Source organism: Microtus oregoni, unplaced genomic scaffold (genome assembly GCF_018167655.1).
Source record: "Microtus oregoni isolate MIOR12 unplaced genomic scaffold, Mior012 000000F_ref0000247, whole genome shotgun sequence".
In the NCBI taxonomy this organism is placed as follows: Eukaryota; Metazoa; Chordata; class Mammalia; order Rodentia; family Cricetidae; genus Microtus; species Microtus oregoni.
In genome coordinates this window covers 43,575,486-43,601,697 of record NW_024543059.1, presented here as the reverse complement: position 1 = coordinate 43,601,697, position 26,212 = coordinate 43,575,486, and the positions used below count along the sequence as shown (strand labels likewise).

Sequence of the window (26,212 nt, the reverse complement as noted above, 5' to 3'; positions counted from 1 at the left end):
CCTGCACTGGAAAAACACTAAACAAACAAACAAACAAACAAACAAAATCCCTCCTCATTTTTGAGCCTGGGTATACCTAGCCTTGGAAGGCCATCTTTAAAAAGAAGGAAAGAAAGAAAGAAATCCTTGAGTTCAGGAGACAGAGATTTAAAAGAGTGCTTGCATGTTCAAGGTCAACCTAAGCTACATAGTAAGTCCATATGTCAAAAAACAGAAACAAAAATCTCCCTGGTGGTGGTTTTGTGCATGCCTTTAATCCCAGCATTTGGGAGGTGGAAATGAGTAAATATCTGTGAGTTTGAGGCCAGCATGGTCTACAGAGCAAGTTCTAGGACAGTCAGAGCTACACAGAGAAACCTTGTCTCGAAAAAAAATTACTACTGGGCTGGAGAGATGACTTATTGGTTAAGAGCACTGGCTGTTTTTCCAGAGGACCCGGGTTCAATTCCCAGCACCCACATGGCAGCTCACACCTGTCTGTAACCCCAGCTCCAGGGGATGTGGCACCCTCACACAGCCATACATGCAGCTCACACCTGTCTGTAACCCCAGCTCCAGGGGTGTGACATCCTCACACAGGCATACATGCAGCTCACACCTGTCTGTAACTCCAGCTCCAGGGGATGTGGCACCCTCACACAGCCATACATGCAGCTCACACCTGTCTGTAACCCCAGCTCCAGGGGTGTGACACCCTCACACAGGCATACATGCAGGGAAAACACCAGTGCACATAAAACAAAAATAAATCTTGAAGTAAAATGAAACAAAACTAAAAATCTGGTTGGGTGTGGTGGGGCACACCTTTAATCCCAGTACTCAGAAAGCAGAGGCAGGTGGATCTCTCTGAGTTCTGAGTTCTTGTAAAGCCAGAACTAGATAGAGAGACCCTATCTGGAAAAACAAAACAAAACAAAACAAAAAACCCAAACCAAACCAAAGTAAACAAATGTCAAACAACTACTGAGTGCAAATCCAGGATCAGAGCTGTGGCAGGCACTGCAACCGAGGGCTCCTGAGCTCACGCTGGCTGAGCTTCCCGCTGAAATCCCTGCCAGAGAAAGGATTTCTCCCAGTGTATGGATCAGGAGCCTGGAGCTTGGAAGTGAGGGTCCTTCATGGGAGTCAGACACCAGCGCAGGTAACCCTGGGACAGGACCCAGGGCCCACACTCTTTGAGGCAGTTGTCCTGGCTTTGGCTAAGTGTGAATCCCTGTCCTGGCTGGCTCACCGAGGAAGGCAGAGGGGGACACAGTGCCATTGCTGCGTGCCACCATGACGCTGATGCCTGTCTCTACAAAGGGGACGGAGAAGTCCACGATCTCGGACCGCTCCTCATTGATGGTAAGAGAGCCGATGGCCATGTCCGCACGCTGATAGAACACCTGGGGTGGATCGAGGAGTTGGCAAGGGAAGCAGCTCAGGGGACAGAGGCCAGCGCTGGGCAAAGCCTGACCCTGGGAGACAGTGATGGTGTGGGAGACAGGCTAGGAGGTCTGGCTGATGAGTGAGGAGGGGAACAGAGGGGCAGGGGAAGTAAGGGAGAGAGAGAGCAGAAGCAGGAGCAGGGCTCCTCTACCCACCCACATCCACTTCACTTGCTTAAGGCTAGGGATCCAGCCTCCCCATCTGCCCCCTTCTTGGAGTTCCACCCTCCAAAGGCCCTTCCCATGAATTCTGTCCTCCCACCCCCACTTCCCAGGAGCGCCACAATTCTAGCCCTTTCTCCAAGCTCCCTTCTGACGCTCTCAGAACTTGCAATTCTCGTGGCTGTACCTCTGAAGATGCCCTCAGCCCTCAGCCCACCTCAGGCTGCACCCTTAGCAAGCCCAGCAGTCTCCCTTGGCCACGCCCCCGCTCCCTAGGATCCTCAGATTCCTCACCCACAGGTTCTGCCCCGCCTCTTACCTCACCAATCATGCCGTTCCAGACTCCATCGATCTTCTTGCCATGCTTGCCATTGGTGACCAGGTAGAGGTCATAGCTGAAGCCAATGGTGTGCGCCAGCCTCTTCAGAATGTCAATGCAGAAGCCCTTGCAGCACCGCTTCTCCGGGCGGGGAGCGTCAGGCGGAGGACTGCGGGGAGAGAGCAAGCTTGGAGAGGTTGGGGACCACTGTTAGGCGCTCCCATGAGGTGAGGGACAAGCAGCAGCTAAAACTATGGCTTGTGCTTTCTTGGGAGACTGAAGCATCCTCCAGGTCACCCAGCCGGAGGGCCGAGGAGCTGGGGCCTGACCACAAGCTGTACCTCTGGGGGAAGAGGAAGCTGAACCAGCTGGATCTGGGGCTGTCACCTGTGGGTACGGTTGAGCTGGGTCCGGCAGGGGACTGAATCTCTAATGCAAGTGCCACTGATGGGGTCCGCTGGCTCCACAATGACAAAGGGTCTCTCCTCCAGTGTGGCCACAGTGAGGTGCTGTGTGTCATCCACTGGCTGCAGGAAGCGGCCATAGCGGGACCATAGCGGGTACTTGAGGCGGAGGGTCTGTTGTTCCCAGCTGCCCACCTTGGGGGAAAAAAAACAAAAACAAAGAAACAAGTCATGCTTCCTGGGGGCATTCCAGGGTGTCCTGGCTTTTCTGGACTGTGGGTCCCATCTTCCTCCAGAACCCAGATTCCTCGCTCCTTCCTCCTTCAGACCAGAACCTGGGCCTTCAATTATGACTTTCGATAGGACCTCGGAGTCTAGACCTGTCTCTCTCCTCCCTCAGATCTGGGGTCCAGTCCCCAGCCTCCTCCCTCAGATTCAGGGATCCAGGTGCCCTCCCACGGATGCCTGGAGTCTGGGCCACTCACCACTTCCCATGTCCTGTCCCTGGTGAGGGAGATGACCACCAGTGAAGGGTTCACCAGAAAGCCGTCTTCATTGAAGGAGTAGTCTCGGTTATCCCAGGTGATGTTCATGAAGTACCTGCCCAGGAGAAAGGGAGGTCCAGTGGGTGCAGAGGGCTGAGCCTCTTCTCTCACCAGCCCTAGCTGCCAGGCCCCAGGACCAGGTCCCACACTCTCAGCTTGGTGCTGACACCTTCAAGTCCTTGCATGCCATGGTTTCACCTTTTCTGAAACTCCCTCTCTGGTGGCTTCCCACCTGGAAACTCTAAACAGCACTAAATGCGGTGTCACTTGGAACATGGGGAGCGTTTACTGCCGCCAGGCCTTGGTGAGGGTTGTGCTGTTCCTGTAGAACTTTCATCTTGACCAGCTCCACAATGCTGCACATACAGTTCAAGTGTCCTTTTCCTGGGAGGGAGCTCCTGGGAATCTCTGGGTTCCTGAACATCTTCCCTGTCCAGAGTACAGCAGCTTCCTGGGAATCTCTGGGTTCCTGAACATCTTCCCTGTCCAGAGTACAGCAGCTCCCTGGGAATCTCTGGGTTCCTGAACATCTTCCCTGTCCAGAGTACAGCAGCTTCCTGGGAATCTCTGGGTTCCTTAACATCTTCCCTGTCCAGAGTACAGCAGTTCCCTGGGAATCTCCGGGTTCCTGAGCATCTTCCCTGTCCAGAGTACAGCAGCTCCCTGGGAATCTCTGGGTTCCTAAACATCTTCCTTGTCCAAAGTACAGCAGCTCTCCCACCATCTCTCATCCGCTGCTCCCACTGTCCTCCAGCTAGGCTACCGTTTGCAAGTCCCCTTCTTCCTCACCCACCTCTCTCCACCCCCTATAGTCCTGGACCCTCTCCTGGGGCTCCAGCCTGGCTTTCCAGTCTGTATCCCACCCAGATAAGTCTTTCTACAACTAAAGCTGATTCTATGCCAGTCCCCACCCCCAGGACCTGTCTTAAGCCTTACAACTGTGCACACAAGGCAAAGCTTTGGTCCCACCCACCTTCCTGACCTCATCACCCCTCATCTGTTCTGTGCTATGGCGGCTGTGTTTGCCTGTTTTTTCCCCCTTGGGTCTTTCTATGTGTTTTGATCATGCTTGGAATGAATGTTCTCCATATCTGGTGAAGCTGCTGAACACCCTTCGACTGAAGCAGGCTTGAAGGCCCTGCCCGTCTCCTTTGGGCCATTCTATCCTGGCCACACAGCTGGCTGAAGCCCAGCTGCCCTTGCGGACTTGCTCTTCCCTGTTTCCTCCATCTATGTACAGTGATTTTAAAGAAACATATGTGTATGTGTGTGTGCCTGAGTGCACTTATTGCTCCATGCGTGTACAGGGGCCCATGGAGGCCAGAAGAAAGCACTGCATCCCCAGGAACTCTGTGTGTGTGTGTGTGTGTGTGTGTGTGTGTGTGTGAGAGAGAGAGAGAGAGAGAGAGAGAGAGAGAGAGAGCTACCCAATATCGGTGCTGGGAACCCAACCTGGGACCTCTGCAAGAGCAGCAAGTTCTCTTAACTGCTAAGCTATCTCTCCAGCTCCTCCTCCATCCTATCAGTTTAACCTCGAAGCTTTACCTGCCTGATATGTTCTAACCCCCTAGACCTTTTATCTCATCTCAGAGGCTGCCACCTGAGGGCAGCTCTCTCCTTGCCTGTTCTCTACTTGGCGCCCTTCCCTCACTCGCTCTCCTCAGTCTGTCGCTCTGTGAAAGCAGGGGATTGTTTCAGCAGTTCTGTGAGCCAGGGTCTGTCTGTCTGTCTGTCTGTCCATCTCTCTATATGCTGCTCATACATATGTAGATGTAGATGTCCATATCTTTGACTGGCCTGGACCTCACTACCGAGACCACGCCAGTCTTGAGCTCAGGGCTCTGCTGAGTGCTGGGATTAAAGGATTAAACCACCACACCCAACTTTGGTTCTTTTGTGCCAAAGCGGTGCTTATCACATAGACTCTCAGTAGGGGTTTCCCAGTGGATGGGTGTTTGGCTGGTCGTTCATCCCTAGGTCTCAGTCTAGAATTCTTTCTTCCAGGAAACCTCCCTGACACTGTAGCTTTCCCCACAGCTGCGTGGCCTGTAAACTGATTGTCACTAACCACTTTTCTCTTGGGTGTCTCGCTGGTCTACAGCGAGCCCTGTAGGTTCTAAAGTTATGAGGAAGGAGAAACTATGGATTAAGATCTGAACAGAGGCTGGGAAAGGTAAGCCTGTGTGTGTGTGTGTGTGTGTGTGTGTGTGTGCACGCGCACGCGCAGAATCAGAAAGACAAAGTCAGGAGATGAAAGAGAGGCTGGCCCGGACTTGGCCTCAATTCCTGAAGTCTGCTCGGTGCATGTTTATCTTTCCAATGAACCCGCTTTCTCCTGGGGAAATTTAAACGAGACTGCTTTTTGCAACCAAAAATGTCCTGGTTGGGCAGGATTCCTCCCCCACGTTCCCTAAGGCTGCTGCTGTCTCCATTACCGCCAGCCTCACACTGTGTGGCCATTATTCCCATCCCTGTATGTCAGCTCTTTAGGCCTTGCAGTCTTTGAAGAAGTCTGTGGTCTTATTCATCCCTGTGTTCCCAGGGCCCAGCATGAGCCCTGGTTCCTAGCAGGCGCTCGGTGTTCACGATCACAGGATCCTTCTCTTACCCTCTTGTTCTGGGGTCCTGATTCCCAACCCAGTTGGCCATTCTCCTCCCTTAGGTCCTCTTCTGCACCCACCACCTCCTCCCAGACTCAACTGGGTTCCGGATTAATGGTCTTCCTTCTGTCGCACCCAGTTTTTTTCTAACATCATAGGGTGTAAGCTGGACCCACGGCCACAGTATTGGTGGACACATCCAGCACTTTGCAGCCACATGCAGGGGTGCTATTAAAATATCTAACTGTCAGCACCAGCCCATCAGAATGGGAGTCTAGTCGATCAGCAGGGATGTTTACGTAGAATGGCTATGCCTTGAACAATCAGTATGTCAGTGTTTTCGGAAATAAGATGTGAGACCTATGCCCTCTCCATCACTCCAAGTTGCTGGCTCTTTGCTATATCCTTCCTCCTTCTCTAGATTAGGCTCATTCTGCCATGCCTACAACCCAACTTGTACTGTGCAAAGAGTAGAAAAACAGAATTACCACATGGAGCCTGTCTCCTGACAACAGGACTGCCGGGCACTCATCTCTCGGATGTTACAAGACAGAGAAAAATGTCTGCCTTGCACAGGTAACTAGACCATTGGGTTTTTTTGTCACTGAGACTCAGCTCATAGTGTGTGTGTGTGTGTGTGTGTGAGGGGGTTATCCAGTTTAAGTTGCTATCAGTTGTCACTGTTTTTACTTACGAAACAAACAAGCCCAGTGCCAATTCAAACATGATAACTGGTCTATTATAAGACACATTTTGACAAAGACATTAAAATATAAAAGAAAAAGAAAATGGATATTTCTGTTTTAGATATTTTAGGCTTGTTTCTTGCCCCCGTCTTCAGAGTGCTGGGACGGCAAGTCTGTACTGCCTCACTGAACTAAAATCACAGTTTTGTTTCAAGACAGTGTTTCATGCAGACCAGGCTGAAGCGCAAACAAGGATGACGCAGAACCACTGCGTCTCCTGCCTCCACTCCTGAAGTGCCTGTGATTTCAGTCTTTTACCACCATGCCCAGCCTTAAAATCATGAAATAATGTAAACAAACCCTTTGTAAACCAGGTGCTTCCCAAATCACTCGGCTAACCCCCAGAAAGATCACTCAAGTATCCGCAGAAAAGCAAGTGAGAGCCGGGATGAACTCCAATCCGGGCCACTCATTACTGGGTGCTCCAAACAATCCCCAATCACCTGTGTAGACTCTCCCCACGGTGGGTGCGATTCTGGGCGCGGCAGTCATGACCCAGTTCAGGCAGGAAGCCATAGTCTCGCAGCAGGGCTTGGGCACCTCTGGCCACCACCGCCACACCAGCAGCCACTCGACGTGCCAAGTCATCACGCCAGCCAGCAGAGCGCACTGCAAATAGCCCCGCAGGCAGTGGGGCACCTCCTGGCAGAAGAAGGGGTTCCCCAGGGAGCCCGGAGCCCCCGCCTCCGGCCAGCTGAGGTCCCACCATGAACCAGACGTAGCCAGGCCCAGTGAGGCCAGCCTCTTCTGCTGCCCTGAAAACAGGCTCTGCCTCCTCGCGGGCGCAGAAGAGCAGGCGGATCTGCGCGCTGACACTCCGGAGCTGTGCGCCCAGGACGGCTTCACCAGCCCCGGGATCCAGTGTCAGCGCTCCTCGATGCTCCCAGCCCACCATGCTGCCATCAGTCAGCACCTCGATGTATGACAAGAAGGCCCGATGGCCTGGGGCACGCGTGGTCACTGCCACAAAGGATGTCCAGTCGTACTCCTCCAGCACCTCAAAAATGACCTGCAGCTGCTGCTCTGTAGAGGAGCCGAGCTGCAGGAAGGTGGAGCCCTTCTCCTGCGGGGACAGGGAGGACCAGTGAGCAGACCACAGTTGCCTGAGCCAGTGGCACCACAGCTTCCGCCATGGCTGCTTACCAGGCCTGGCTCCTTTTCCTTCTGTAGCACTGGCTTCATCAGTTTAACCACATAACTGAGTTCTTCCAGACCCACCTTAAAAAAATCTCACCCTGAACCTTACTCTCCTGTCTGAGGGCAGCTGTAGAGACTCGGAGGAAAACTCTGCAGGCCTAGGGTCTCGTAGTCACAGGAGGGATGGATACCTCCAGTCAGGATGCCCCATTTGGAGTTTGTATGAGTGAAAAACAACCTACTGGGGTGAGCTGCTGAGGTTTGTGGGTTTATCTGTGGCAGTATGTGATATTACTACCATGAATTCACCCCACATCTTCCCAGTATCCCCTGAGGCACTCTAGCCCAATTTGCAAAGAGCAGAACTACAATTCCCATCATGCAATGAGGATGCTGAAGTCTATTCCTTTCAAGTGGAATAGACTGACCCTTTCATTTCCCTCCTGCCCTCTTGGCCCCCATTTCTGTCTCCTTTTTTGGCCTCTGTTCCTGAATCAGAACCATAAACAATGTAAGGGGTCTTTCTGGTGTTCCTTTCCTTTTCTGTCCACGCTCCCTAGCAAGGCCATTAACACCATGGCTTTAAATATTGTCTCTAGCACTATCCAGTGTTGTAGCCACTCACAACGTGTAGCTATTCAAATTAAACTGAAAAAACAACTGTAGTTCCTCAGCTGCACCATGCGAGTGCTCGCCAGCCACCTGTGGCTCTGCAGCTGCTGCTGGATGGAGCAGTCACAGTCCGGCTTCCTAGCTGCAGGGAGCTCAGCCGCGTGCCCAGGACCCCATCTTTGGTCACAGCCGTTCCTGTGAGCTCCAGACAAACCTATCCCACTTTCTAGTCACCTTCTGCAAACCAGGGTTTCCACACGTGTCTCGGGAACCTGCCTGTCAAAAGCAGGTGTCTTGACTCTTTACAACATCCCCAATCCCAGAACCCCCTCTCCCTCCCTCTAGGATCTCACAGAGCATCACATCTAGAACAGAGCCGACTCTGAACTCCCGCTCTTCTGTCCCCTCCTCTCCTCGGTACCACCGCACCACGGTGCTCTTGCCCAGACATCTGCAGCCCTCTGACACCCTGCTGCATCCATTCTCATGTCTTCTAGTTTGTTCTCCAAGCAGAACCAAAGTGATCATTTCAGAATATTAATTGGAACACATCACTTCTCAATTGAAAACCTTCCAAGAATTCTACTTTAGAATCAAAACCAAATAAAGTACCCGCTGTGGCCCAAGCACAAGGTCTGTCTGAGCTCATCTTCTGCCTTCCCAGATCTTCGCTGGCTCCAGCCACTCTGCCTAGGTCTTTCTCACACACACAATGCTTCTTCCAAGCTTCGTCCTTAGCAGTTGTCCCTCCTGGGGACACATTCCCTGGTTCTTCCATGCCTAGCGAGCTCTCATCATTCTTCAGGGCCAGCACAGACACCACCTCCTCGGGAGGCCTCTCTTGATTACCATCCATTGGAGCCTTAGCCTCAGTCATTAACCCCAGGGCAGATTTCACTATTGGTGGCTTCGTTTGTTTTCCTCATTAGAGCGCAAATTCCATATGGCCCAACCTCCCTCAACTCAGCTTTATAATCCTGAACCTAAGCAGGCCTCAGGCCTCACAAGCCTTCTTGCAATTGCGGGCAAACAGCCATCAGATTTCTCCTTTGGCATATGCCACTGGCTTGATGCTGGGTACAAGAAAGCTGTCCTGAGAAGAGGGGGCTTCCCAGCGTGCAGTGGAGACCCACAGAGCCCCTCATCCCTCAGCAGGGCCTAGGTGCTGGCATGCATTGTAGCATAGCTTGAGTAGTGAGGGTGACACCTTCTCCCACCCACGGACAGTGAGGGAACTCTATGTGCCCCTCAAGGTGACAGGCTGCACACAAGAGTGGATAACTGTGTTCAGTGGGTCACACTCAGCAACGGAGGCACAAGGGACCATGTGTGTCAGTGTTCCATGGAGGCAGCAGCCAGGCCTACAAATCAAGCCAAGAACAAGGATGTTGGACAGAGGCTTTTCCCACAATGTTTTGGACAGACCTTTGAGTCCTGGGATGCCAGAGTGACCGGGTACCTGCCACTGGCCTTTCTTTCTAGCAGGGAACTGGCTCATTTAGGCCCCACCCACTCAGGTGGCTCCGTCCTCCAGCCAATCCCACTTCTCTGTTTCACTTGCTCACCTCCAGTATCTCCCTTCTTTGGCTTCATCTTTCTCAGTCTGCAAACTAGGCTAGTCCAAGTCTCTTCTTTGGTACCAAACGCCCAGTACAACCCACTGTCCCCAGGCGTCTCCCCACTTCACTTCAGGTGTCTGTGTCTGGCTTCCCACTGCCTGGGCTGGCTCGTTCCTTCCTGCGTCCAGTTCAGGATCCTCATTTCCACACTTTTACAGTTTGACATGCTCCTTCTCAAAGCCCACTCCAAAGGCCTACTTCCTTTCTTGGCAAACTTTCATTACACTGCTTGGACGGGGTCTAGCCTCAGCCCTCTCCACTGGATCCCTCTCTCCTTCCTTGAGCTAGTCTGCTCTTCATCACCCCACTTCTCAGAATGAATGGCTCTGCTCTCGTTTCTAGGCGCCACGCTTCGGCTGAGCCATCCGCCATGCTCTCTTCAGGACCCGATTCTCTTTCCCTATGGTCCCGGTCCCTGCCTTCCTGGACACTACTTCCACACCAGACTCTACCTCTTTCTGAACCTCATTCCTTTCCAACCGACTCTTTCTCTTATTGGTCCAAGGCCCATAACAGTCTCTGCCCCTGTCGCCCCTTACTAAAATCTATCTATACTTCTACCATTGGTTCTTTCCCAGTTTTCACTTGTAACCCACCTCCTCCCTGTTTATCTGACCCTTGTAAGTGATCTCTGGAAGGTGCCGTGAACACTATAAAACACACCCCCTCCAAGTTAGATTGCCTAGACTTGACTCTTACCACCAACGTGGAAACTGACCAAAGGACGACCCCGCCCCCAGTGGCTGTCCCCGACCTTATAAGCCCCCCAAACCTGGATGAAATCGGCTCTCAAGCTATCATAGGTCCCGCCTTTCAAAGCCTGCCTCTCACAGTCTTGCCCTTCAGCTTCCCCTAGGCACTGCGACTCGACGAACGTCCCCACCCCAACTCAATCGAGACTATGCCAGGCCCCGCCCCCAGCCGCAAGGCCCCGCCCCGCCCCCGCGGTCTCGCGCACCTTGGGCGTGAGCACGAGCGCGGCGCCGCCGTGCACGGCCACGATGGGCAGCGAAGTCTGCGCCGACAGGAAGTCGAGAATGGGCGCGACGGCGGGCGCGCGCGAGTCGTCCTCGAACACCACGCCGTGCACGCGCAGCCCCGACAGCAGGTCGCAGAGCTGCAGCACAAGGCTGCGAGGGTCCGAGCCGTTGAGCACCAGCGCCACTGGCCGCACGTCCAGGCCCGGGCTGCGAACTGCCGCCGCCACGGCCGGGCCCAGGCGCGCCGCCTCGGCCGCGTACGCGGGGCCGGAGAAGACCAGCGCCACGTTGAGCGGCCGCGCCCCGCCCGTGCCCCCGCCGGCCGCGCCCGGCCCCGGCGCCTCCTCCGGGAACGGGCTGGCGCACGCCAGCGCCAGCAGCAGCAGCATCTTAGCGGGGCCCCGAGGGCCGCGGGGGCCACCGGCGCCGCGCATCGCCTGCGGGCCCCGCCGGGCGGCCTCTGCGCGGACGGGAGGCGAGGGCAGAGCCCGAGGGGAGGCACAGGAGAGACGGGGCGAGAGGGGAAGGGTGGGTGATGGAGAAGAGGGAGGGGCAGACACGGAGAAAAACAGGGATGAGGGACAGAGATAAGGGGAGACCGAGACGGAGGGAGGAGACAGAGATAGAGAAACGGAGATGGGGAAGGTGGCAGTGGGACCCAGATAGTGAGGGAAGACGCAGAGTCAGGGTGAGAGGAGAAAGTTAGGTGAGGGACGGAGAGGCAGAAGCATAGAGAGAAACAGATGAAGAGAGAGAGAAAGAGGCAGAAGAGAGATAGACACAGTCCAGAGACAAGAAGAGACAGCGGGAAAGGCAATGGAGGGAGTGGAAGAGAAAGATGGAATCCAAGCAGAGGGAGGGGTGGGGGGTGAGATGAAGGAATGGAGTGTGGGAACCAGGAGACACAAAGGCGGGAGGGGGTGAGTAATGGGGTCAGGGAAGATGCAGAGGTAAGAAGAGGGGAGAAGGCAGGGATGGGATGGACAGTGATCATACAGATGGGAAAGAGACCCAGAGACGGGACAAAAACCACCAGCAGAACCAGAGTGAGGGCAAAGGAGAGGGGACAGTTAGATATGGTCAGGGAGAAATGGAAGGAGAGGGGACAGTTAGATATGGCCAGGGAGGAATGGAAGGAGAGGCTCAAATGGACAAAGACCCAAGAGAAGGACCCAGCGAGAGGATGGTAGCCAGGCAAGGAGAGACGGAGAGATAGATGAGAAAGTTGGGGGTATAGAAGGCAGGAACCCACAGCCACCCAGAGTCAGGCAAACACCAACCTCAGGAAGAAGGAACGGAGATGGAGGAAGGCAGGCAGAGCAAATGAAATACAGAGAAGACAGAAATAGCGAGGCAAGGCAGAGACCCAGACCCCCACCCGGGAGATGCCCAGCACAGACATGAAAGCAAGGCAGTGCCAGGTGGCAGAGGGAAAGAGAATAAAGGGAAGAGAGTAAAGGGGGAAATGAGAGAGGAAAAGGGGGTCAGGTGTGCAGGGAGAGAAAGGGGGGAGAAATTAGTGGGGTATCCAAGGAGAGGAAATACCCACCACCCCAAGCCATTCTTAGCCCCCTCCTCCTGTCCCTGCCCCCTCATTTTCATTCTTGATGAAACTGAGTGACAAACCAGTCTTGGGGTTGGGGGCACAGCTGTGGAGCACTGCTGGGTGGGGGGGGGGCTCCCTGGCTTCCAGCCCAGAGCAATTTAGTAAATTAAAGGAAGTGTTGCCTCCAGTGCCCCCTGTTGAATACTAGTTGCCTGGGGTGGGTGGGCTAGGATCCCAGGCTCCTGGGTACTAGATCTATGGAGGCGGCCATGGGGGCCTGATCTCTGCTCCCAGAAAGCACTAAGGGCCTGCACTGGGGGTTTTCTGAATGGGTCAGGGTCCAGATACAGAAGGGCTCTCTCTTGGCTGTCAGTTTCCTATCTTGTTGCCATGGTAGCACAGGCTTGTCCATTCTAGACAGCAAGGGTTGGGGCAGAGGCCCACACCCCCTACCCTGCCTGGAAACCTCATCCTCTAAATTGCCATCCCACCTTTCTGGAGGGCCTGAGCCTCTGTCTCCCAAGGGAAGGGGGTGCCCCCTCCTGCAGGCCATGCCTCCTCCTATCCCTCCTCTCCATTGCCTTTCCTTCCCTTAGCAGCTGGCTCAATCCGTGCTCAGAATAGCCCCCCCTTTCTCCCCAAAATAACGCACAGCTGTGGCCTGGCCCCTGCGGGGTTAATACTGGCTCTCCTCTCCCTTCCTGGTAGCTGCTCAGCCATCAGCCCCCTCCTTCGCTTCTCAGACCCTGGCCTCTGCAGTTTTGGGGTCTGAGGTTCTTGTCACTGTGAGGCCTAGGAGGGTAGTCTCAACCCCACCCCATCAGGAGGCATTGTCTCCCATAAAGGGAGGATTCCTGAGGGCAACCTTTCTTCCCAGCCATCTCACCCCAGTATCAGTCCCCAGAGCTCAGAACAGGGTTGGCAAAGTCCATCTCGCCCTCCACCTCATGAGTTTAGCCATCTCTTTGGTCCCCACAGTGGCCTAAGCAGCGTTTCCCCAGCCTGCTCTGTCAGGAGTCCTGGCCCTCCTTTCTCTCATGGTGCCCTCCCTAAATTCCCGACTGAAGACTTGGCCTGGCAGGCATCCCCTCCGCACCCAGCACAGTGGTCCACTCATTTCTTCCTCAGGACCCGGACATCCTGGCCGCCTCCCGCCCCAACAACTGGAAATCTTGGTTTCTGTCTTGTTCTCCTTTAAGGAGCCCCCCTTTTTTGCTCAGACCCCATCAGTCCCAACATCCTTGCTGCCCACTAGGTCTGGCCTCCCCAGTTGTTCCTTTCATATCTTGTCCAGAGCGTAAGGAGGAAGGAGGTCTCTGCCTCCATTGCCCCCCTAAACCATTATGGGAATGGAGGAGGCTGTGGTCAGCAGCTTCCCCTCCTTGTGCTGCAGAGAGATTTCCTGTCCCCCACCTCATGCACACACAAACCAATGTCTCCCACCCCAGTCCTGGAAGAGCATTCCAGAACCTTGAGGAAGGGGTGGCTGCTTGGGGCTGGGTGCCGGGCACTGGACGCCCTCAAGGTCCTTGGCGGGGGTATTAATAGCAGACTCATAGCTCTGAGGTGGGAGGGGAGAGCGAAAGGAGAGAGGGATAGCTAGCTCTGGGGAGACTGATGCAGGGAAGGGGTGTAGAGATTGACAGAGGTGGGATTCAGTTCTGCACTGCCGGGGACAGGGTGAAGTGCAGGGGAATAGAGGCCTGGGGTGGTTTTGAGGTGTAGAAACCTAGGAAAGGGGCAGAGAGAGTGCGCGCGCGAGCAGATGGAAGATAGTCCCTGAGGGATAAGGGGGCAGAGACGTTTGGTTTTCTCACATTCAAACCCCTTCCCTCCTTGAGGTCCCCAGCCAACTTTCCCTGCCCTAGATTGGAGGGGGCCATATCCCCACCCCCACCCCTTCTTCCCCTGCCCAGCCTTACCTTTTCATGACCCTGTTCTGTGGGGGGAGTTGCTGGGGGGCCAGGACCGGAACCGGTATCCAGAGACCCAAAGATTCCGTGGAGTGTTGGGGAACTGGTTGGGGGCCAGGCCGAGGGCGGCAGCGAGGTAGCAGCAGCAGCAGCAACAGCAGCAGCAGCAGCAGCAGCGCAGGCAGTGGCGGGGACCTTTTGCCTGTCCCGGCTCTGTCCCTCCTCTTCTTGATCCTGCCCTGCCCTGTCCCCCAAGGTTGCGGCCACCAGACTAGGCAAGGATGAGGCTACACATGTTGCGCTGGAAGTTGGGCCCCGGACATTGCAGAGGCTGTCGGGGTGTCCTCTTGCGGCCTGACCCCATGGGGATCCCCTTCCGCCCACCTGGGGTGCCCCCCTCTGCCGGCTTTAGTCCGGGCTCCTCCTCTGGCTGGCATGTCCCATCACCTCTCCCTAGCTTATTAGCATCCCCTTTGTGCTCTCAGCACCGGCTCTCTTGTCTCTGTCTGTCTGTCTGGGTCACCTCTGAAGCCAGTGGCTCGTGTATGTTTGTATAAGGAGCGTGAGGCTGCCTATCAGAGGAACTGCTTGCCCGTTCCTTGCTTGGCCACCTCTAGACACCCCCCCCACGTGCCCCCACTCTCAAGCACAGGCAGAAACACACATGCATACACACACACACACACACACACACACAATCTCACTTCCCTGGGATTCCCCCTCAACACCCCCGGAGCTTGATGAGGGAGACACACACACACACACACACACACACACACTCACGCTTGCGCAGGGCCCCAACAGAGGCGCGTTGTCACTGCTCTCTGGCTGTTTGGACAGACAGGAGGACACAGGCATCCAGGGACACACAGACACTCGGCTGGATGCAGGCAGAAGGCACAGAACCCAGGTGCACACCATCCATCCAGGTTTGGGGGCTCAGGGAACAGATTGGGGGGTCATGAGGTGCAGACAGGAGGCTCAGGGTCGGTCCAGACAGACAGACCCCTCCTCCCTCAGCTACCGGCCGCCGCAGCCCTTACAGACACACCCCCCCCACCAGCCAGCCTGACACCAAGACACACATCCTCACCTAGCAGATGGCTGTAGCACGAGAGACCCCTGGGGGCCAGGCGGACCCACCCAGGCTGACACCCCTCAACAGGGCGCTGGTGGCCGAGGAGGCTGCGGGCGCTGGCAGAAGGTGGTAGCGGCAGAGGCAGCGGCCAAGGCTTGCAGGAGCCAGAGCGTGAGGGAATCACACACTCGCTGTGTTCTCGCACACTCACTCAGGATGCGATTAACATTCAGTCTCCGTTCCTCCCTGCCAGGAGACCCACAGCCCCCCCTCTTGGCTTCCCTAGGGACCCCTCCTCCTGTTAGGACTGAGGGAGGGGGCCACTCCTTACCCTATTTCAAAGCCTCTGTTTTCCTCATGGGACGTGGGACTGAGGGGCTGTGTTGAAATGGGAGGATGCAGAGGTGGGTGGACAAGGACATTGCCTGGAACAGACAGTTTGGGACCTAGACAGAGAGCTGGGGGTTCCTGAAATTGCCCCTTCCCTCTTCTGGACTTCAACATCCGCCATGCTAAGACTCATCCCGTGAGTTCTATGGCCCCAGAGGGAAGATGCAAGCAAGCTGGATGTCTGTCATGGAGCCAGTAGTCTAGACTCCCAAGTCTCTTATCCCTTGGAATCAGATGTCCAAATGCTAGCTCACCTCCCTTAGACCCAGCAGACCGGAGCCTAGTCTCCCTGCCCCCCCCCCCCCCGAACTGGGGTCGGATCCTAGTCCTCCCACCTCAGCCTACAGCCCTCTTCCTATGTCGCTGGGTTCCCGGTTCCTTCCTCTCTCCGACCCCAGCACTCTTTCCTGTGACCCAGGCATTTAAATCCTAGCCATCCTCCCTCGGACCCAGGGGTCCAGACCCTCCCAGAATTTCAACCCTTGGCTCTCCTCTACCAAACTTGGGGGGTCCAATGCCTGGCCCTTTCTTTCAGAACTAGGATTCTAGATACCAGCCTTCCTTCCTTAGATGGCAGATCCAGGCCCTCGCCCTTCTCCCTCGCGCTAGGGTCCAGATTCTGAGCAAGTCCTTCACTGAGGGACCAGATGGTCTCTCACAGCCATGAGAGCTCAGTCCTGCTCTGCCACAGACACAGCCCTCCTCATAGCCCTACCTTTGAGCTTCCATCTTGCCTCTGGGAGGGCAGTCCTTAGGTTCTGTTATACTGGAAGGAGTGTGCTTCAGCACTCCTGGACCCCTGAGGATGGATGCTGGGGGTGGGGGGAGAGGGGTGTGGACGCTGGGACCAAGGCCTGTAACTATCTTATCAGACTTCCTGCTTCTTGTGTCCTAATATCTGGGAGGACATGGGTGATGCGGACTGCTTCTGAACGAGCCAGGCCCTGACGTTTGAGTCTTGAAGGAGAACGGGATTGTGGCTGTAGGTTAGAATGTTGAGTAATACAGGGATTGCCAAGAAAGGGATTGTAGAGGCAGTAGGCTGGGTGTGGCAGGGGGCCTGTCTTCTCACTGAATTGGACCTAGAGAACACCAAGAAAGCCAGAAATCTACCCTCTTAATCTCCAGGATTGTTGTTGTCATTACTATTAGTAGTATTAGTATTAATAATTTGTGGGGGAATGAATTGTCATTATGGAGCCCTGGGCCTGTAACTGTGGATCGCTCTGCTTCATCTTCCCAGTGCTAAGATTTCGGGTTGCACCATCACCCTTGGCAGCTCCAGGATCTTTTTTTTTTTTTTTGGTTTTTCGAGACAGGGTTTCTCTGTGGCTTTGGAGCCTGTCCTGGAACTAGCTCTGTAGACCAGGCTGGTCTCGAACTCACAGAGATCCGCCTGCCTCTGCCTCCCGAGTGCTGGGATTAAAGGCGTGCGCCACCAACGCCCGGCCTAGCTCCAGGATCTTTAGCGTTCAGAACTGCTAAGAGCGGGGAGTGTGGGATTCTAGATTAGTAGAAGGCAGAGGACAGTTTATTCGGCACGACTCTGCAAGGCAGGCGGCGTGCGACAGGGGGTGCCAGAGAGCCAACCCGCCCTCGGGGTGGAGCTCCAGCCCAGACTCCTCCCTTTCCACCCTTGGCCCTCCTCCCTTTTCTCCCTGCCAGCTCTGCCACCAGCTCCGGCCTCGGCTCACCTCCCAGAGCCCCCTCCCCGGAGCTGAGCTACCGAAGGGCTCCTCTCCCGCCCTCAGCCCAGCAGCACCGCAGCTCCGGGGCAGCCCGGTTGGCCAACCTTCCCCCAGCTCAGTCCTGCCCGAGCTCCCCAGTCATGAACCTCTTCCGATTCCTGGGAGACCTCTCCCACCTCCTAGCCATCATCTTGTTACTGCTCAAAATCTGGAAGTCCCGATCGTGTGCGGGTGAGAGCCCCCGCCCCGCGGAGAGGGGGCGGGAGCGGGCCGCCCCGGGGCACCGGGAAGGCAGAAGCTCGGCAGGACAGAGTCCTCCCGGACTGCCTGCTGGGTATCCTTCTAGATCTAGGGTCACTAGGGGGTCAGCTTCTTTCCCTAGACTAAGGGGTGCACAGAGTTTGGTGGGGGTGGTTTCGGGTGCTCAGCTCAACCTTCTGCAGCACCCTTTGGGACAGCTATGGGTGTTCCGGGGCCGGGAACCAGGAATCATGGCAGGCGGGGAGGTGGCTGGGAGTTGGTGACGTGGACTGTAAAGGCCAGGAAGGGAGCGGGAGGAAGGTGACTGGCTGAGAGGTTGAAGTCAGGCAGGGCTTTCCCTAGGTCCCAACGTCGGTCCAGACTATCAGGGGACCCTGAAGGAGACAAGGGTTCCAGCGAGGCCTAGCCTGGGACGGAGCCTCGGTCTGTAGTATTATTGGGGCCGGCTGCCCCCTGGCTGTGGATGGTGGGAAAGGGCCGTGCTCAGGCTTCAAGGCCTTTGGGGAGGGACAGCTCCGGGCGGTCGGCCCAGGCCTTGCACTTCAGTTTATTGTCCAAGTAGCCCACCTCAGCTCCCCGTACCCTCCCCTTGTTCTCTGTCTCAACCAGGCATTTCAGGGAAGAGCCAGGTCCTGTTTGCTGTGGTGTTTACTGCCCGATACCTGGACCTGTTCACCAACTACATTTCACTCTACAACACCTGCATGAAGGTAGACCTGCAGTCAGCGCCCCCTGTGGCAGGGTTCCAGGCCAGGGGTCAGAGAGGAAGCAGCAAAGAGGCTTGGGCCTGGAGCTCTGGTCTGAGGCAGGAGAGCTGGGGTCTGGACATCTGGGTCTGAGGGAGGAGGGACTCATTATCTATCTACTCTTGGGTCTAAGCATGGAAGACTGATGTCTGGACATTTGGTCATGAAGGAAAGGAGCTGGGTGGGGTCTGGACCTCTGGTTTGAGGGAGGTAGGCTGGGAACTGGATGGAGGCCCCACTGTAGTGAGCTGCCCTGTCACCCTCTCTCATCAGGTGGTCTACATAGCTTGTTCCTTTACCACGGTGTGGATGATCTACAGCAAGTTTAAAGCTACTTACGACGGGAACCACGATACTTTCCGCGTGGAGTTCCTCGTTGTTCCCACAGCCATTCTGGCATTCCTGGTCAACCATGACTTCACCCCTCTGGAGGTAGGTTTCAGCGGGGACCGCGGTGGTCGGGTGGAGTGGCAGCTGACAGCAGACCCTCTGCAGGAGCCCCACGCTCAGCTTAGGTTCAAAGGCAGGTAATGCCCTGTGCGGCTCTGTGCGGTTAACATACAGCGGCAGGCTAAGTTCATACAGAGTGGCACCCATGGTTAGGTGAAGAAACTGATCCTTCCGTCGTCTGAACGCCCAAGGATACCCAGTTCAGTAGGAATGGGGAGCGGGACTCTAGAGTGAAGCTCCTTGAACTTGAATCCCAGATCTACGTCTTATTTTTTTATTTTTTCCCCCCAAGAAGTGTTGGAGATTAAGTCTGGGGCCTTGTGCGTGCTAGGCCAGTGCATTGCCCTTGAACCACAATACCAGCCATTGGTCTTTTGAGATAGCGGCTTACTGTGGCTCAAAGGCTGGCCTGGAACCCAGTCCTCTTGCTTCAGTGCCTGGATTATAGGGCTATGCTACATCTCCTGACTGGGAGCTCCTATTTCTACTATAATGAATTCAGCCTGTGACTTGTCCTTCTATGCCTCAGTTTCCCTACTATGAAATGGGTCATGTGAAAGTTACTGAGTTCAAATTGGTTGTATGAAGACAAAGAGGCTCTGGAGTTGATAGACAGGAATTGGAAGCTTGCCTCTTTAACTGGACAGTGGTGGGACTGAGGGCAAATGTATGCCTGTGTTTTTTGTAAAATGGAAATCGGGGGCTGCAGAGATGGTTCAGCCATTAGATACTAACAACTAAAAGGATACACAACCAAGAAGACAAAATGAAGTCCCTACTTCTCAGCATCCTTTTCTGGGGTGCAGGATAGAGCCTGGGCCTGTGCCCTCAGAGCGCCCCGGCCCTCTTAGCTGTATGGAGGTTAATGTATAGAGTGATGTTTGGCGTGAGATGGGAAGGACTGGCTGGTGCCGTTGTGTGTGACACCTTCCGCCTCGAGGTGTTGACTGTTTTGGTTTTTACCCTTTGGTTGGGTCTGTATATTATGCTCCTCAGAGGACTTTTCGGAGGGCGTGTGCTAAGCCGGCAGCTCGTGCCCCGTGGGCTGGAGGGCACCATCAACTGAAGCACTCTCTATCTGCGGCGCACCTGTCTCACAGGCAGCCGGCCCTGGGTGTCAGTTATGCCGAGGTTTTCAACAGAAGCTGCAGTTTGGTACTCAGAAAAGTTATGAACTTCAGAGTTTTAGCCACATATTCAAAATATATTTCTTTTTTCTTTTAAAATTACCAATGTCAGCTATATTTCAGTCTGTCATGGTGGGGTACTGGGAAAAGTCTTTTCTTTTCCCCTTTTGGTTTTTTGTTTGTTTGTTTTCAAGACAGGGTTTCTCTGTGTAACAGCCCTAGCTGTCCTGGATCTAGCTCTTGTAGATCAGACTGGCCTCAAACTCACAGAGATCTGCCTGCCTCTGCCTCCCAAGTTCGCGTGCTAGGATTAAAGGTGTGCGCCCAGTTGACAAAGTTTTCCATTAGCAATAACTGAACCTTGGATAAACCCCATTGGCTATGATATTGCCACTTTGCAAACTGTGTTTCTAAAAGCAATGTGCAGGCTAAAGCCAACCCTGGCCCACCGGGAGGGTGGCTGTTGTGCTGGGAGAGCCCGGGACTGGGCTCCAGCCTCTGACTGGGCATTACCTGAATGTCGATGTATTCTCTGTCACAGTCAAGCTGGGGTTACTGGACTCATTTTGCAGGCAGGGAGACTGACTAAAGTGGGGTAGGCATAGGGGTGATTGTTAGTGGTGTGCTCTAAAAGTTATGTTTCACCCAGAGAATGAAAAATATCTTTTTTTTTTTTTTTTGAGACAGGGTTCCTTTTATAGCCTTGACTGTCATGGAACTCACTACGTAGATCAGGCTGGCCTTCAACTCACAGAGATTTGCCTGCCTCTGCCACCTGAGTGGTGGGATTAAAGGTGTGTACCACTACTGCCCCACTGAAAAATAACTTTTTGAGGCTAGATTTTGCTGTGTGTAGGCCAGAATGGCCATAAGTTGAAAAAATACTCTTTTTTTTGCTTCAGCCTCCTAAGTGCTGGGATTACAAGCCTGTACCACCACACCTAGTCTGAAAATACTCTTTAAAAAAAAATTCCAGCTCTCTGGCTGGGTTCAGTGTTACATGTCTTTAATTCCAGTATTCAGGAGGCAGAAGCAGTGATCTCAGTGAGTGTGAGTCCAACCTGGTCCACATAGTGAGTTCTAGGCCAGCTAAGAACACATAGTGAGTTCTAGGCCAGCTAAGAACACATAGTGAGACTCCGCCTCAGAAATGAGTGAGCGAATGAATGAATGATAAAATAAAAAACAAAATAAAGTTTAGATCTTAGGGCTGGAGATAGCTCAGCAGTTAGAGCACTCCCTGATGTTGCAGAATTTGACTCCCAGGACCTGATCCATACCATACAGCTCACAGCTGCCTATAAACATAGCTCCAGGGTCCTATGCCTTTTTTTTGGCCTCCACAGGCACCCACTGTATATGTGGCATTCACTTATATAGACATGTAGACATACATATAAATAAAAATAAAAACAAATCTTTTTTTTTTTTTTTTGGTTTTTCGAGACAGGGTTTCTCTGTAGCTTTGGTGCCTGTTCTGGAACTAGCTCTTGTAGACCAGGCTGGCCTCAAACTCCCAGAGATCCGCCTGCCTCTGCCTCCCGAGTGCTGGGATTAAAGGCGTGCGCCACCACCGCCCGGCAATAAAAACAAATCTTACAAAGAAATTCAGGGGACTGGAGAGAGATGGCCAGCGTTAAGGGCATTTTCAGAAGAATGTCGTTCAGTTTCTAAATACACATACATGTTTGATCCCAATCCTCTAACTCAAGTTCTAGGGGACCTAACACCCTTTTCTGACCTCTGTGAGAACTACACATGGACATAGTGCACGTACTTACCTGCGGGCAAAGCAGTCATACACATAAATTTTAAAAAACTTAGCTGGACATGGTGGTTCATGCTTTTAATCCCAGCATTCTGGAAGCTGAGGCAGGTGGATCTTGGTTCAAGGATAGCCAGCCTGGGTCTCTCTCCCTCTCCCTCATCTTACACACACACACACACACACACACACACACACACACACAGAGAGAGAGAGAGAGAGAGAGAGAAAGAAAGAATAACAAAACCACTAACACACATAGAATAAATATAAACTAACTCAGCCGTCATAGAACAGATAAACTGCAGTAGGCCTGCTTTTGTTGTACTTGAGTTCCCCTAGGGCTACCCCAGGGAGGAGAACTCAATGCGCATCAGCCAAATGGGCCACCTGGAGGATTCTGGGTAGTAAAGGAGAGGGGCTGGAGTATACCTGCCCGGGAGTGGGTTCTTTGGGCCCTCAGTTTGTTCAAATGAGAATAATAGCAGGACTCACCTTGAAATATTAGGGCTAAAGCCAGTTAATGCCCCACGGTGTAAGAGAGGTTCCTGGGTTATTACCAGCATATGCTGGTATTTCTCACTTCCTTCTTACAAACCAAACAGTTGTGGAGAAGCCCCAGCTGCCACTTGGCTTTGCTCTCTGAGGGGGAGGTTTCAGTATGTGGCTGATGATCCCAGGTGGGACTTTCAGACAGCTGTGATGACCTGGTCAGCCCTTGTAGCCGTACACTCCAGTTGACGATCGCCTCATTGTTCAGGAGCCGTGCTGGTGCTGGTGATGCACAGAGAAGAGCTATGACAGGATGTGTTCCCAGCTGCCCAGACTCCCGAAATAACCACACAGAAGCTAGATTATTTGCAACACTGTTTGGGCAATAGCTTAAGCGTATTTCTGGCTAATTCTTATATCCTAAACTCACCCATCTCCATTAATCTGTGTATTGCCATGTGGCTGTGGCTTACTGGCGAAGTTTCGGCATGTCTGTCTCTGGCAGCAGCTCCATGGCTTCTCCCTGGCTCTGCCTTCTTTCTCCCAGCATTCAGTTTAGTTTTCCCTGCCTAGCTCTGTTCTGCCTTGCTCTGTTATAGGCTCAAATGGTATTCCCAGCACACAGAGGGGAATCCCACATCAAGTGTCACTAATAAGCACGGAGTCCCCAACTGGAGGGGTTACATCTCCTGAGCCTGGGGTTACAGTTGTGGGCTGCCATGTACCATCAAACCCAGGCCTTCTGGATACACAGCCAGTACTCTTAACTGCTCAGCCATTGTTCCAGCCCCATATTTTTTTTTTAAATTTTAAGTAAAACAAATAAAAATAAACAATCCCAAAGACAAGGAAGAGCAGCCAGTGTAGACCTTTTTCAGGAGGTGCCTGCTGAAGTTGGGAGGCCTCGGCAAGCGGGAGGATCTTGAGGGGTAAGGTCAGGAGTCTAGATTTTATTCTGAGCAGTAACAAGCTACCAAAGGATTTTAAGCTAGAGAGCAATGTAGTGTGACTTAGGTCATTGAAGGTCACATATTTAATGGCATCCTTAGGGGAGCAGGAACGGTCTCCATTGCAGAGATGGGATTAGGAGTGGATATTCAGTGGTATCTTAGGAGAGCAGGAACGGTCTCCATTGCAGAGATGGGGTTAGGGGTGGATATTCAGTGGTATCTTAGGGGAGCAGGAACGGTCTCCATTGCAGAGATGGGGTTAGGGGTGGATATTCAGTGGTATCTTAGGGGAGCAGGAACGGTCTCCATTGCAGAGATGGGGTTAGGGGTGGATATTCAGTGGTATCTTAGGGGAGCAGGAACGGTCTCCATTGCAGAGATGGGGTTAGGGGTAGATATTCAGTGGTATCTTAGGAGAGCAGGAACGGTCTCCATTGCAGAGATGGGGTCAGGGGTGGATATTCAGTGTATCCTTAGGGGAGCAGGAACGGTCTCCATTGCAGAGATGGGGTCAGGGGTGGATATTCAGTATATCCTTAGGAGAGCAGGAACGGTCTCCATTGCAGAGATGGGGTCAGGGGTGGAGATTCAGTGTATCCTTAGGGGAGCAGGAACGGTCTCCATTGCAGAGATGGGGTCAGGGGTGGAGATTCAGTGTATCCTTAGGAGAGCAGGAACGGTTTCCATTGCAGAGATGGGGGTTAGGGGTGGATATTCAGTGGTAATCTTAGAGCAGGAACGGTCTCCATTGCAGAGGTGGGGGTCGGGGGTGGGTTGGAATTGGGTGCCCTTTGCTCTCGGGAGATGAGGATGACAAGTTTTCATGGCCAAGCTCCAGCTAGGTCCCCAGCTCTGCTGCTCGAGCTCTATGATCATGGCAGGGGTCTTCCCTCTCAGGCTTCAGTTCCTCTCGGTATAAGGGGGCATTAGGACACACGATGAGAACAGAATGGTGGGCTCATCTTAGTGCTAGGTCGGGTCAGAGAGCTCCTCCCGTGACGCTGCTGACCAGCTGTCTCACCCTGTCCATAACCTGGCCTCTGCAGATCCTCTGGACTTTCTCCATCTACCTGGAGTCAGTGGCCATCTTGCCGCAGTTGTTCATGGTGAGCAAGACGGGTGAGGCGGAGACCATCACCAGCCACTACCTGTTCGCACTGGGTGTCTACCGCACGCTCTATCTCTTCAACTGGATCTGGCGCTACCACTTTGAGGGCTTTTTTGACCTCATCGCCATTGTTGCTGGCCTGGTCCAGACAGTCCTCTACTGCGATTTCTTCTACCTCTACATCACCAAAGGTAACCAGGATGCGGGGCTGGCTGAGAGGTCTGCTCTGTCCCCAGCCCTATATTCCCTGGGCCCAGGGTCATTCTGTAGTCAAATATCACCTGGGGATGGGGTTTCCTTTCCTAGCTTCTGGGGTTCCAGGCCTACCATCCCTTATTTATAGATTCCAGACCCCGCCTCCCCAGGGCCCGAGTTCTGACTCCCAGGCTGTATGTCTACAAGTGGAGATCAGCAAAGCAGGGATTCTGAGGGTGAAATTCATTATTCTTATTGTACATACTTGCTGAGTGTCCGTGGCTCAGCCATGGAGGAAGAAGCAGTCAAGGCGCTCTCCTCCCTTAGATCCTCCTGAGGAAGATGGCCCATAAAGGGAGACTGCCTAGTGACGAGAGGAACACTGAGTGCATGGGTTCTTGGGGTGCTGGGATGGAAGGGCCGTGGGCACCCCAAGACCAGGAAGCAGCATGTAAAGGAAGGAGGTAGTAAGACCAGGCCTGTAATCCCGGCTGTGGAGGCCAAGGCAGGAGTGTGTCGAGTTTGAGGCCAGCCTAGGCATCACAAAAACACAGTCTGGGGCAGTAGAGACAAGAGCCTGGATATCAGGTTGTTGCCAGGCCCTAGAATTAAGGCTTTTGGAAGGTTGGATGGGGTAGTCCTGCCTGTCAACCCTGCTAGGATGTCTGATCCATGTGTATAGTCAGCACTACTGAAGACAAAGCCTGCTCTGCCCCCTCTGCTCAGCCCTTGGTTCTACCCCCTGATTGATCTAGACTCAACCTGGTAGTTTAGGATGCAGAGTCCTGGGGGTTCCCTCTCCTTGCACAGCTCACTAGCGGACCTTGCTCAGGGTGGGAGGTTGCCCCTCTGTGGGGTGGAAGGCTCACCATGTCTCTTTCTCCACAGTCCTCAAGGGGAAGAAGCTGAGCTTACCGGCATAGCCCTGGCCTCACCAGCCTTCACCGAGGCAGGGCAGGAGGCAGAGAAGGCTGCTCAAGATCAAGGCCTTCTCATCCAGAGTTGGCTTTTTAAAGCGCTCGCCTCTCCTGGCTCCCCACCCTTCCAGCTGGGTTTTGGGGTCAGTGGAAGACCCCTATCCTGGGGAGCTCAGGACCTGAGCTGTTTGTAGCCTTTTGCCTTTTAGAGAAGAAAAACAAAAAACAAATCTTTCCACTATTTAGTTTTTGATTCTGATGACTTTTTTCTCTTCTACCCTGGCCCTGATTTTTTATAAACTGTGTTTTGAGTGTTCTCTGGACCAGGGCCAGTGGAGGTCTACTTCCTTCTCTAAGCCACTTGTCTCCCTCCAAGATCCCACCCCAGCCCATGGTTGCCAAACACTACGTCTGCCAATGCCTGCCTGCCCACCTTGGCTGTGACCACGATCCTCCCCACAAGTCCCTGGATTGGTAGTAAGAAGAAAGAAAGTTAAGGAGGGTCTCCCTAATTTTTCATAATTTTTTCCAGAATTTGTTAGCTTTTTGTGTGTGGGGGTAGGGGGTTGGGTCCTGTTTTTGTTAAATTAGGGGAAGCTTTGGACTTCGGCAAGGGAAGGGGGCTAGCTGGCCTGTTGGTCACCACACTCTAACACCATGTTTTTGTACAGAATTTGATGGCTGATTCTTTGTTCTCTTGAAATAAACTGAGGAAAACTGTCCTTCTCTCTGCTGTTCCCTGCTCACTTTGGTTTGTGCTGGGCCCTGGCTTCCACTTTTGCACATGGACCGTCTGGAGATGGTCAGAGATCTTGAAGGCACAGGAAGATGAGAAATGGGTTCCCCAGGACTCTCTAGTGCACCTTGATACCTCGAGGTTCTGCAGGGAAGAGGCTGGGAGAATCTTATTCTTCGTTTGATAGAGAAACTGCCTGGTGATTCTCGACCTGATTCCCACAGAGGACCTTGAAGAGCATGCACGGCCTACACATGACGGCACAGCCCTCATCCTTCTCTCAGTTGGCATTTAAAACA

The 26,212-nt window shown here is 53.7% G+C and overlaps 2 protein-coding genes across 6 annotated transcripts in view; one reads left to right on the top strand and one right to left on the bottom strand.

Annotated features, from left to right (window-relative positions):
• Grin2d (glutamate ionotropic receptor NMDA type subunit 2D) overlaps positions 1 to 15,378 on the bottom strand; it is a 39,457-nt gene extending 24,079 nt beyond the window's left edge. Inside the window, exons 1-8 of one of the 5 annotated variants that reach the window (XM_041657676.1) lie at positions 15,104 to 15,378; positions 14,020 to 14,311; positions 10,530 to 11,011; positions 6,647 to 7,266; positions 2,798 to 2,912; positions 2,296 to 2,507; positions 1,909 to 2,077; positions 1,232 to 1,457 (exon numbers count right to left, since the gene is read on the bottom strand). In XM_041657676.1, coding sequence (XP_041513610.1) covers positions 1,232 to 1,457; positions 1,909 to 2,077; positions 2,296 to 2,507; positions 2,798 to 2,912; positions 6,647 to 7,266; positions 10,530 to 10,985 — 1,798 coding nt within the window. In that variant the 5' untranslated portion in view covers positions 10,986 to 11,011; positions 14,020 to 14,311; positions 15,104 to 15,378. Of the gene's footprint in view, positions 1 to 1,231; positions 1,458 to 1,908; positions 2,078 to 2,295; positions 2,508 to 2,797; positions 2,913 to 6,646; positions 7,267 to 10,529; positions 11,406 to 14,019; positions 14,622 to 15,103 lie in introns of those variants that run through there. The other 4 variants (XM_041657751.1, XM_041657596.1, XM_041657890.1 and 1 more) reach the window with 4 other exon arrangements.
• A 1,730-nt stretch (positions 15,379 to 17,108) lies between these two features.
• Positions 17,109 to 25,899, top strand: Kdelr1 (KDEL endoplasmic reticulum protein retention receptor 1). The gene is made up of 5 exons (XM_041655001.1): positions 17,109 to 17,397; positions 18,037 to 18,137; positions 18,447 to 18,605; positions 24,004 to 24,256; positions 25,149 to 25,899. The coding sequence occupies exons 1-5, from the start codon at positions 17,307 to 17,309 to the stop codon at positions 25,181 to 25,183; spliced, it is 639 nt and encodes a 212-aa protein (XP_041510935.1). The 5' UTR covers positions 17,109 to 17,306; the 3' UTR covers positions 25,184 to 25,899.
• The last annotated feature ends 313 nt before the right edge of the window (positions 25,900 to 26,212 follow it).

Coding starts and splice junctions, on each gene's coding strand:
- Kdelr1 (XM_041655001.1), top strand. CDS start 17,307: ATGAACCTCTTCCGATTCCTGGGAGACCTCTCCCACCTCCTAGCCATC. Junction 17,398..18,036: donor GAAGTCCCGATCGTGTGCGG/GTGAGAGCCCCC, acceptor TGTCTCAACCAG/GCATTTCAGGGAAGAGCCAG. Junction 18,138..18,446: donor TCTACAACACCTGCATGAAG/GTAGACCTGCAG, acceptor CTCTCTCATCAG/GTGGTCTACATAGCTTGTTC.